The 12704-nt window shown below is 42.7% G+C and overlaps 1 protein-coding gene across 24 annotated transcripts in view; it reads left to right on the forward strand.

The window, feature by feature from the left end:
• The window catches only part of NRXN2 (neurexin 2), a 1346335-nt gene extending 1338809 nt beyond the window's left edge, over positions 1–7526 (forward strand). For 15 of the 24 annotated variants that reach the window (XM_030218509.1, XM_030218503.1, XM_030218508.1 and 12 more), the window contains one exon: positions 6951–7526. In XM_030218509.1, coding sequence (XP_030074369.1) covers positions 6951–7255 — 305 coding nt within the window. In that variant the 3' untranslated portion in view covers positions 7256–7526. Of the gene's footprint in view, positions 1–6365 lie in introns of all 24 variants that reach the window. The other 9 variants (XM_030218496.1, XM_030218492.1, XM_030218493.1 and 6 more) reach the window with 1 other exon arrangement.
• Positions 7527–12704: the final 5178 nt, after the last annotated feature.

The raw sequence follows: 12704 nt of genomic DNA on the forward strand, positions 1-12704 counted from the left end.
CATGTAAGAAGAAACAATCACACCGACTAAGGCCGAAGTTTTGCCATAAAAGGCTGTCTCAAGGTGTGTCTAACTCATCAGTAACTTTGAGCTCACTACGTCTTCAATGCACTTCACAGGAATATAGCATATAATTAAGTAAACTTGCAGTTTATATGAGTTTGTTGATTTTGTGTTTCTATAAGGACGAGAAAGGAGTACCATAAAATCATTCAAATACCTCAGAGGTATAAATAATGCAGAAGTAGCCAGCTTTCAGAGAAAAGAATGCCTTAGAATCAGAAGTCACTTTCAGGGATCTCTAGATGCAAAGAAGCCAAGGATAAGCTGGAGTCTATACCTATGCAGCAGGAACAAAACTGGGCAGATCAGATGGGCCATATGATTCTTATGTGTCATCATTTTCTCTGTTTCTGTGCTAAGAGAAATAGAGAGAAACCTAAAGGGAAGATAGAGAGGACTGGGAACAGCAAGAAGCAGAGGAATGGGAGGAGCTAAGAAGAATGGGAGGAGCTAGGTGGAAAGAAATAGGAGGAACTATGTGAACATATGGGCACAGTTGGGAAGAGTGGTACAAGGATTAGCTGGATGATAATGATGGTAAACCTCACTATATACGACCTTTTAAAAAATCTTAAATCTGCCCATGAAATCATTCAATTTTTTTTTTTGCCATATATGGCCAGACAAATAAACAGGGCAATGTTGTGTCTATTTTTAAAGCAGGACTGTAGTATAAGTTCTAAAATAAAACAGGCAATTTCCTTACAAAGCAGAACACCAGGCTACCCTAGCAAGGGATTTCTTGGCTTCTTCAGGTAAGGATGTATAAGAATCCTTTCACTGGCAACTTCATCATTTTCAAGACTGGGATCTCTCCACTTGGAGTGACTCTCAGCTCTTTCACAGATCCATAATCCCTTCACCAGGGTTCACTCAACTCCTTTACAGCTGGAATCCCACCAGACACAGGAGTGATTTTGGTACTTGAGAATAAATAACATTTCTGATTCTCTGAAGACAGCAGTTCAACAGTCACCCAAGCAGGTTATGTAAGTAGCTCAGTGCCAAATCTACATCTGCTCCAGAGATTTCTGTAAAGGCCTATAATCTTTCACCATACATGTATGAGAGATTCTGCATGGCTCAGGTCTTGCTGCTTTCTCAAGTCATTTTCATCTACTCTCTTTTGAATATTCTTTATATTCAGGGAGCCATTTTCAGCTATGACTGATAACCTCATTTAACCAGCTTAATTCTGGACACCTGTGTTTAAGCAAGCTTTCAGCCAATGAAATTTATTCTAAGTTAACCTAGCTAGTAGATTTAATACCTTCCAAAAATGTATCTAGGTCCCGAACCTGATCTTTTCAAGATCTCTTCCCCAGCACCTCCACGCTCCCTCTCTCCTACCCACAATTCCAAATTCAGTCATGAAAGCTACCTCTTCCTCCCTTCAAACCCAATTCCAAAATGAAAGCTGCCCTAAGCCTTCAATTTCCTCCTCCCTTCTCACCCAAATTTAGGAACCTGAATTTCATCTAAAAATTCTACTAAGATTTAGGATTCCAAATTTAGAACTGTATTCCTTTGCCTATTTTAAATTCATGCCTACATGCTAAAAATAAGTGCTAGGCACCTACCTTGTTTCCCCGCCATAGCTTTTTTCCTTTAGCTACCCCTTATCGACCAAATGGTTCTTAAATTTAAGAGCTCAGCTGTACTCAGTTTTCCAAGGAGCCACTTTAAGTACCTTATTCCCTTAGGACCTGATTACGAATGCTTTTTCCCATTCCATATCTATGGGAGAAAACTTAGTCATACAGGCTCCTGATAAGGTTCCTAAATCCTTTTAAAAATGCCCCTTTAGTGGGCTGTTGCGTTACTGCCCAGGAGACTTGCCAATGTGCACAGTAGGGGTGGTTTTAGAAACCTTTTTCACAATGTAAAATAAGGTCATACCTAAAAGTATGCGAGGCGCAAGTTGGCACGTCCCTGTGGAGTAAGCTGCTCAGGGGAGGAGCTCAGGTAGAATATGGATAGAGTCGTGATTTGTGCATGTATTTTACATGCTAACATTTGCACCTGCTCTCAAGCAAGCATGCCTTCAATCTAAGAACACTTAAGGGCTCTTTTACTAAGGCGTGTAGGCACCTACGCACGTCCAACGCGTGTCAATTTGAACTACTGCCCGGCTAATGCATGTCCTGGGCGGTAATTCCATTTTTTACGCTTGTCCAATATGCGTGGCAGAAAATATTTTTTATTTTCTGCCGCATGGCGCTAACTGGACGGTAATCGGCAGTGTACGTACACTGACGATTACCGCCCGGTTAACACATGAAACCTTACCGCTAAGTCAATGAATGGGTGGCGGTAAGGTCTCAGGCCCAAACTGGACACATGGCAATTTTTATTTTGCTGCACGCCCATTTTTGGCCTAAAATAAAAGGCCTTTTTTTGCAGGTATGCTGAAAAATGGACCTGTGCACATCCAATACATGCACCTACAACAGCGCAGGCCATTTTTCAGCGCACTTTAGTAAAAGGACCCCTTACTGCACAATTTGTGCTGGTATTAAAGACTCATAAGCACTTAAAAGTCTTCATAAATTGAAGGCACCTTCCCCATCTCCAAACCTAGGTGCCCTGTTATAAAAGTTACCCTCATTGGGGACAACTGTGTGCCTATATATAGGCATCCAAAGGGCACCTGACTGGCGCCTAGTCTATACAGGAAAATAAGCACCTACTTTTCTTTATAGAATACTAGTGTAACCATGTATATATACATGTGCATATGCTTAGACCCCTCAAAGCTGAACGGGAGTCCTCTACCTACAGTCCTGCCAGTAGGGGGTGCTGTTTCACTATCACTTTCAATAGTGAGGGACGGGAAAGCTCTGCAGGATTCCAGGGAACCTGGCTGTCCCTAGCGATTGAAAACAGAATATTGAAGCACCACCCCCTGCTGGTAGCAATGTAATTGGAGGACACCAGCTCAGCTTAGAAGGAACAGTGGCTTAGACATGAGCACTTCCACAGCTGTAGAGCTCATGTTTTTGTGCATGTAACATAGTATTCTCTAAGTTACATGTAGTAACTTTGCGCTCCACCCTTCAAATTATGTGTTACTGGAGATATGTGCATATCTGGCATGTATACTATATGCTAGTATTCTAAACATTTATATGTGTAACTGGCATGTAAATGTTAGCACCTCTTTATAGAATTATTCCCATTGTGTGTACTTTTCACTGTGAGCGTGCTTTCATTCCCCAAACCTAAATTCGCCCCTTTTTTATGTGAGAAGAAGTCACAGTTTGCATGGATTTACCCTCATACTGAGGGAGCAGTTTCAAAACATGTATTCACACTTGTAAACAGGCATTTGCCTGGATGAAAATGTCAAAGAATTTCTCCAAAAAGAGTATTAGTATTATGTTCTTCTGTAAGAGTAAACAGAAGATATTAATCATTGAACATCACAAGGTTTGCTTTAAATGTTTGAGACTAGACCATGATGCCATAGGCTGCAGCATCTGCATACAGATGCCATCCCACCCACACCCCGGGCAATTTAAACCCCAAAGATCAGGTTTCTCATTTGCCAAAGAAAGAGAGGTCATACTCCATGAAACTACACTAAAGGCTGCATCCACAGCCCAAGGAGCCACACCAAGTGTTCAGGCCATAGTGAAGGGGCATTTGATCTCTTCAGTTCTTCATCAAAGGATAGGACCAGGACCAAGACAATTCTGGTTCTCTCTCTTAAGCTAAAAGAAGGTCTCCAGAAACCTTAGCACAGAGTCTAACAGGGCCAGCACCAAGCAAAAGCCCTGAAGCATCAATGCATCTCTTCAGTGCATGATTCTGAGAACATGAAGGTGCAGGGGAGTCCACACCATCAAAAGCAGCCACACAGCTCAGCCTTCTATGAAAAGGCACCACTGTATCAATTTCTAGCATTCAGACAGGAGCATTTTGGACTTACTTCCATGAAGGATGTCAGTTCTCCTACCAGATAGACTCCAGAATTGTCACCTGGATCTTCAAGACAGTTGGACAGGATTGAAGAAATATTCCCTTGATATATCAAGCACACCAAAGGGACTTCACTTCTTGATACATGAAATGTTCTACCCCTGAAACCCCCCTCTGTGATAAGCTTAATGCTCAGAGCCTCTTTTGGCCCAATTAACACTGAGTCAAAATGTTGAAGGTTAGGAACAAAAAGTCTCTCTTCAAAGCCTGAGAGATGACAGTTAGTCCTCATAGGTCTTCTACTCGAGGATCAATATTCTGTGAGATTATTTCTCTGAGGCAGAGTCTGAAGAATCCTATGACCCTGCATACAAGACTGAAGAGCTCTATTTTGACAAACATACTCTGGGCCCTCCTCAGGGCCATCTCTGCTGCAGGTAGAAGCAAATCTCTCCTTGAAGATCTGTCCTCTCTGCTTTTCTTCATAAAATTGTTAAGGCCATACCTTTTGAGTAACAGGAAGTGGTTGAGCCAAAGGCACCTCTTCTTGGCCTCCTCAGATACCCGGATACCTTCATAGAGTAGGTGGTAGTGCCCGTCTGCTCTCTAGTTCATGATGTGGAAAATTCTGTACTCCAAACTTCTTGAGAAGGTAAAACAATAGACATTAAGGGGTCTCTTGCCCATCTAAAATCTATGTTTAGTGTGATGTAGAGTTGAATCCACATATTCACGTGCCATTACTGCTTAGAGAGAGACTCTCGACAAGAAAGTTGGATTGTCTGTCCTCAACGGCTTCTGTAAGGGTAGAGCCCAATTGTATCCTCCTTAGGCCCATTATATATGACTTGAGTTATCATCTTTGTTATAAATTGTAAAAGAAAAAGCCTCCGAAAGGTTTATTTCCTAACCAAACCACCTGTTGATGGTTGTAACAGAATTCTTTCCCCCTCTTTTTGGTTGACTACAGTGAACTGCATGTCTTCAGAGAAAGTTGCTTACCTGTAACAGGTGTTCTCTGAAGACAGCAGTTCATCAGTCACACAAACCCTCCCATTTCCTTGTCATATTACTGGTCATGGGTCATGGCAGCATGAGAAGATTTGAGGGGCAGGCAGGACAATTGTCTTAAGCCCCAGCACCACAATGGGCCCCTTTGCCAAATCTGAGTGATAGCACTGAGGCAGTGCATAAGGGTGAGTGGTACAGGCCAGGCCCACTCTTCGTTTCTGTCCTGGGTCCAGTTTAATGCTTACCCTGAATGCATGTGCGGTGAAGGCTTTTAGGCCTGTCCACTCTGGAATAGATGCCTGTTCCATGCTGAGTGCGTTGTCTGACCCCCTTGTGTGACTGGTAAACTGCTACTTCAGAGAACCCCTGTTATAGGTAAGCACCTTTTTTTTTCTCCAGCAGCTGGAGCCACAGCCTGAGTCAGAAATCTAAATCACTGTCCCAGTCTCTCCAAATGGGATTGCAGAATGATGAAAAGGACAAAACTTTGACCTCAATTTTAACATTGATTTAAACATTTCAGATATTTTTTCCTCTTGTTCTGCTATTTAACAATGTTATAATAGTAACTACTTAAATGCTTGCAGTGCCTGCATCAGCAGTCAACAAGGAACAAGCAAAGAAATTAGAATTCAATCTGGCAATTTGTACTTTATATAGGAATATTTTTTTAGCTAGGAAAAAGGTCACCTGCGCATTAAAAGAAAAAACTTAAATTAAAAAAAAATGAACATGTGCGACATTTTGAAAATTAATTTTTTTTTATAAAGTTGTTTCTTTGTCCAAGAACGTTCTCTACACGGCTTTGATTTTTTGCTTTCTGTAATTTTTTTGTTTCTTCATGCTAATGTCACCCGGCCAATTTATTGATGTAAGTTGATTGAATTCTGTGGTATCTTTAATTTTTGTTAAAAGAAAATTTAGAAAAAAGAATTGACAGTAAGAGATAGAGAGAGAGAGAGAGAGAGAGAGAATGAGAAATAATCAGAAATGTTTAGGATTACACACTTTAAGTTCTTAACTATTATTCTTGATTTAATTTTCTTTCTAAGCAAGGGATACCTTAGAATAATTTTTTTTCCTTTTCCTTCATTAATTTGCCTTTTCATTTTTTAAACCAGCATTTTAATTATGTTTTGGCCCTTTTTAGGACACATTTCTAAACATAATATGTTGCATTTAAGAATTTTTAAAAACTAGATATTCATTTGTAGATATTAAGCTGTAGCTTTAGTATTAAGAGACCATATTTCTTGTTTTCTGTGTGATGTACTTTTGTCTGAGAATGCTACAGCTGAAATGTTTCACTCACATCTGCTTTTTTTCTTTCCTTTCTTTTCTGTGTATTTCTCTCTTTTTCTGTTTATTAGGAGGCGAATTGATTTTGCCCATAATTACCGAAGATTCCCTAGACTCGCCTCCAATTGCTACCCGCTCACCTTTCGTGCCCCCTCCCCCAACCTACCGGCCCTTTCTGACAATGGTGGAGACCACCAAGGACTCCTTGTCCCCACCCTCCCGCCAGAACCCCCCTTGCCTGGCCGACCCAGAGGACAGTGATTGTGATGAAGGTATCGAGGCCTCAGGCTATGCCTCAGGCGAGGTCTTTGACTCAAGCCTGCCCCCTACCGATGACGAGGATTTCTACACCAGTTTCCCCCTGGTCACTGAGAGGACCCTGTTGGCTAGACCGGATGGAGCAGCTAGGAACTCGCAGAGGCCACGCTCAAATGTTAGGACCGGCATGTCCGCTTCCTCCGCCCCTGAGCTCCTGACCTCCACTGCCTCCCCTGACCTGATTCATAATATCCCTGCTGGTAAAAAGAATAACCCTCTAAAGCCCCACCTGGACCACCACCCACTACTTCCCACATCCTTTGAGCTTGACAAGCTGAACAGCAGACAAAAATACCCTGGTATAACCTCTTCCCCCAATTTCCACAATCTACCCACAGCTAACCCCACCGATTCTGGAGAGCGGAATCCTCCTGGGGCCGTGGAAGTGATCCGGGAGTCCAGCAGCACCACTGGGATGGTGGTGGGGATTGTGGCAGCTGCAGCTCTTTGCATCCTCATCCTCCTCTATGCCATGTACAAGTATCGCAACCGGGATGAAGGCTCCTACCAGGTAGACCAGAGTCGGAACTACATCAGTAACTCAGCCCAGAGCAACGGCGCCGTTGTGAAGGAGAAGCCAGCAGTGGTGGCCAAGAGTGCCGGCAAGACCAAGAAGAACAAAGACAAGGAGTACTATGTGTGAGAAGCCAGCCAAAGCCAAACTTCATCTCCATCTGCCCCTGGACCCACACCCATGACAAACATTCTTTCACTTGGTTCCCTGAAAAAACTAAGTTTTATTATGTTGGGGTATTTTTTGTTTGGACGGGGAGGTTTGGCTTCTGGGTCAAAATCCCTTGTAACGATGAGTGGGGGAAAAGTTTTTAAAAATCATTGGAAACAAACTCAAACCGCTGTGATCTGGGGAGGGGGGAGCTACAGAAAAGGACCATGCATCATCTGGAAAAGACCAAATTTAAAATAAATATACATAAAAAATGGGGAACCCCCCCTACTCTTGGCTAGGTTGAGTTGAACATTATAAGAGGGTTCTTTTTCCAGTGTTGATTTTGGGTCCCTCCTCCCCATCCCTCACGAATAATAATGAAGGGGATTTTCAAGAATGGTGCAGAACTCCATGGGGAAATTTTGCTTTGGCACTTCCGAACAAATGACAACTGTTTTGTTTTGGGTTTTTTTTTCCTTTTTTTTAAATTAAATTATTAATACAACAGTGACATAATTGGTCAAGAATGGGAAGAATGTGGTGCCCTGACACAGGTGACCTTCCCTGGCACGTGTGGAAGAGCCATGTGACATCAGCCAGGGTTTGCTTCAGCTGTGGAAATGGCATTCTCCTGATGAGTTCCCAAAAAATAAAATGTGTTTTATTTAAAAAAAAAAATCAGATACGCAAGAGGCGAAGAGGAAAAGCTTTTAAAAAAATGATAGAAAGAGACAGAAGAATTTATGAAAAAAAATAGAGAACTCAACCACAAAACAACCAAACCCTGTTTTCGTGTTACCTGTTCCTGGTTCTCTCTCTCCTTCCCCAGTCTGTTTTCCCTCCTTCAAGGTGCTAATTTTGAATTTCTGTCATCTCATTGTGTCCTTCCAGCCCCAGTAGGTGGCTTTGTTTTTAGTTCAAATAGCCTTGGTAGGGGTAGAGGGGGCTACTGTGATACAGGTCTTTTCAGTAAACTCCTGCAGCAGGATTTACAAAGGGCTCCTTTTACTAAAGTGTGCTAATGAATTTAGCATGTGCTAATTGCTAAGAAACCCATAGGAATAAAATGGGCTTGTTAGCATTTAGCTCACGCTAAATCCATTAGCGCACCTTAGTAAAAGGAGCCCAAAGTCATGTCCCTATCCTGCATCCACCCACTTTCACATACACTTTCTTGGCAGACAGATAGTTGATAAATACATGCACATTTCTTTTTGGGGGTCTCCTTTTACTAAGGTGCGCTAATGGATATAGTGTTCTAAATGCTAACAAGCCCATTTTATTCCTATGGGTTTCTTAGCATTTAGCACGTTAAAGCCATTAGCGCACTATGGGGTGCTTTTACTAAGCCGCGGTAAAAAGTGGCTTGCGGTAGTGTAGGCGCAGATTTCGTGCACGCGCAGAAATATTTTTCAGCGCACGTACAAAAATGCCTTTTTAAAAAATTTTTGCCGAAAATGGACGTGCGGCAAAATCAAAATTGCCGCGCATCCATTTTGGGTGTCTGACCTTACCGCCAGCCATAGACCTAGCGGTAAAGAATCTGCACGGTAATGAATGCGCGTCAGGTGCCGCTTGGCGTGCGTCCGCTACGGGCATCCGAAAATAAAAATTATTTTTCAGATGTGCATAGCAGATGCGTCCCAGAAATGAAATTACCGCAAAAGGCACCCGGTAGTCAGGCGGTAAGTCCATTTTGGCATACATTGGGTGCACTTAGAGCCTACCATGGCTTAGTAAAAGGTGCCCTGTATATTTATATATATTTAGCCACATACTTGACAACTGTATGAAAAATCATTAGTTTGTTAGGGGGATCCCAGAAATTTGATTTAAAAAGCAGGGAGAAAATCCTGTGTCAGTTTTACCCCCAATCTCCTTCTTTCTCATGCACACCCATTTCTAAATGAGTTCTAGCTGATACCTCTTTTTTTTGGGGGGGGGGGGCTACCAATATTTATAAAAGGCTCACTGAATATTGACCCTTTTGTAGAATACATATAAGGCTATGGAAAATGTATTGGTATTCAGCAGCATTTACCTTGGGAACAGCCATTTTACAAAAATGCACATTCAAGAAACAGCAACATTATTTGGGACTTTGAACATGTAGGGCTTTTTTTTTACTAAGGTGTGCTAACGATTAGCGTCTGTGTTAAATGCAAAGAAGCCCATTTTATTCCTATGGGCTTCTTAGCATCTAGCGCAAAACGTTTGTCACATCAAGCACTGAGGAATAATGGGGGTGACCTGCCTAATCTCTATACTGCTTACTAGGATCACTTTTCTGAAACCTGTGTAAATCCTGCCCTCTATCTGTTAGGACATAGACTTTCATTCTCCTTCTGAAATGTTCATTTTTCAGACTTGCCCTAGTGCTGCCCAACACACATCCAGGTCACCCCTATGTTCTTCAGTTTTAGACATTTATATCCTGGCTTTATAAAATCAGACCTTACATGCCAGTTTATGGATGACGAAAACACAAATGACGCTTCTAAAATAAACACTGTAAATAATACAGCAGGTTATATTTATGTTATTGTATATGTATTTTATTTTTGCTTTGTATTATTCTAAATAGGTCAGATGTTAATATGATGGTAATAAATGAAAGGAAAGGAAAAGAAAACATGCTGCCATTTACACATGTATTTCTGAAAGTCACTAAACGATGTCCAAGGGAGTCAGTTAAGAAACTGAGCTACAACACTCAAATGTTGACTTTTTCAGGTGGTTTTTGAACAGAATTCTCCCTGCAATCTCTCTTCAAAAGCCCAGGTCCAAATTAGTTGACAGTTAAACAGGCTCAACAGGGAAATATGTGTATTTCACATTAGGAAAGGTATGGTAGCTTTCAGATCCACCTGACCATGCCTAGAATGTGCCCCCTTCAAAACCAGAGATGCAGTGGGTATACACATCGAAAGTAATGCTTTTCTGAAATTGCTGTTCACACATGTATGGCCAAGTCCAACTGCAAATTGTTTTCCATGTGTAAATGGTGATCAAGTAGAAACAAAACTGGAGACGTGGAAGTGAAATATTTAAAAACAAAACTCTGTGTAGCAAGCCTTTTTGAGTTTTTGGTAGTGGAAGGCTCAGTATATAATTCACTTGCAAGTGGTGCCTAACTCTTCTCCTTTGAAAGTGATTTTAAGTTTAAATGTGTAAAAAAGAGGCATACACAGGTGTTGTGTTCTGGGCATGGATGGACTTAAACATGTATACAAAGGGCTGGAGTCTATAAATGATGCTCAAAATTTGATGCCTAAATAAATCAGCACTAACCCCCAGATTCTATATATCATGCCTAGTTTTTTGCGCCGAAATCCAGGCATATTCTATAACAACGTGTGAAACGTAATTGGCTTAACAAGCTAATCAGCTTGGACAACAGGTCTTAATGAGCAATAATGAGCACTAATTGGCAATAATTAGAATTTACACGTACAACTCGCTAAGTGTATTCTGTAACGCACTGCGCCTAAACTCTAATGTGTGCAACCAAAAAGGGGCGTGATTATGGGTGGGTGGGGAAATGGGTGTTTCGTGGGCGTTCTAAAATTTACACACAGTGTTATAGAATATGCCCCTGTGCACCTAAATCTATGTGCTGGAGTGCACTCCCGAAAGCATTGAGGAGCCTAGATACTTACTTGATTCTTCGTAAATGACTCAAGGCCCATTTCTTCAAAAAAAAATCCTTCCTCGAAGCTCCACCGTGAATCACTAGGAATAATCATCACTCTTAGCAACGTCCCCTCCATTCCTTGCCTGGTCACGACCCTGCATTAGCTTCTGTTAATAGGTCCACCTCCACACCCTGCTGCCCTTCCCCTGTCCTTCATATTTCCTCCTGCCTCACTTCTCCCCCTATCCAAGGCACTTCAATTCTATGTAATTCAGAGCCCCTAACTTATTGTATCTCTTAGTTCCAATTAAGCCACTTTGAAACGACACTAATTGGAAAATGTGGGATGGAGATGCTGTAAATAAATAAAATGGCTAGGGACAGGCAGCAGAGCTTGCCTGTCCCTCACTATTGAAAATGTGCTAGTGAAACAGCGCCCCCTACTGGCAGGTCTGTAGATGGAGGACTCCCACTCAGCTTAATGGGAACAATTTCTGTAGAATCCAGGGGATCTTCCCTATTTTTCGACAGCGGGACATATAGAATTCCAAACATTTCCATATTCACATTTACACCTACTCCTTATCTCAGTCCAGAAAAGCCCTTATTTTAAGCCTATTAGTAAAAGCAACTTAGGCACCTATTTGCCAGTATAAAATAGGCTCCCAGAACCAGCTCAAATGCATATATTTACATGTGCTCAAAAGCTGATCTAAACATGAGCTTGTACTCTACACATGTACTCACGCATTTTGTAAAATGTGCACATCGCAACCAGTGGCGTAGCTACTATGGGGCCATGGGGGCCTGGGCCCCTGTAGATTTGGCCCTGGACCCCCCTGCCGATGACTCTCTCAACCCCCCCTCCCGCCGCCAACCCGCTGTCAACCCACCGTTGCCGAATGCTACCTTTGCTGGCGGGGGACCCCAATCCCCACCAGCCGAAGTCTTCTTCCTTCGTTTGGTTTCTGAGTCTGACGTCCTGCAGGGCTTCATTCTGTTTTTGTGAGTCTGACGTCCTGCATGTTGTACGTGCAGGACGTCAGACTCAAACACCAAACAAAGGAAGAAGACTTCATCTGGCGGGGGTTGGGGTTCCCCGCCAGCAAAGGTAGGCGACGGCAGGGACGGGCGGGCGGGGGTCGAGAGGGTCGTCGGCGGGGGGGGTGTCAAAGTTGTTTATGGTGGTGCTGGCGGCGGGGGGGGGGTGTCGGCAATGGCAGCGGGGGGGGGGGGGGTCAGCAGCGCCGGGAGGGGGGGGTTAAAATGTGCCCCCTCACCTCAGGCTCTGGACCCCCTCCCGTCAAAGTTTGGCTATGCCCCTGATCGCAACTCTACGCAAACTGTGCCCAGGAGTACCTACACCCAGAATACATACAAGTACATGCTATCTTGTCACTGTGCCCCGTATTCTATGTACAGTGCCCAGAATTGCTTGCCCAAATCTGTGTGTGTGCCCAAGATGTGTGCGCAAACTAATTGAGTAAAAATGAGCCATTTGGCTGCACATTATTCTGTAAGGCTTTGCTGCCTAACTCAACTAGTGAATTATAGAATACTGCATTCATGCCAGGTTTCAGCAGGCATAAGTCTGGCACCTAAAGTTAGGTGTTGGAATTCACACTAATTGTGATTCTATAAAGGGTGTGTGCTCTTTATAGAATCACACAGCGCTGATTTTTTTTCTGCATTGAATTTTGAGCGCTATTTACTGAATCCAGCCCTGTATGCCTATATGTAGCCAACCAACTTTATAAAAGGCCTTTTCAACATATAAGACAGGCTTTGCAC

The sequence above is a fragment of the Microcaecilia unicolor genome, chromosome 11 (genome assembly GCF_901765095.1).
Source record: "Microcaecilia unicolor chromosome 11, aMicUni1.1, whole genome shotgun sequence".
NCBI classification, from domain to species: domain Eukaryota; kingdom Metazoa; phylum Chordata; class Amphibia; order Gymnophiona; family Siphonopidae; genus Microcaecilia; species Microcaecilia unicolor.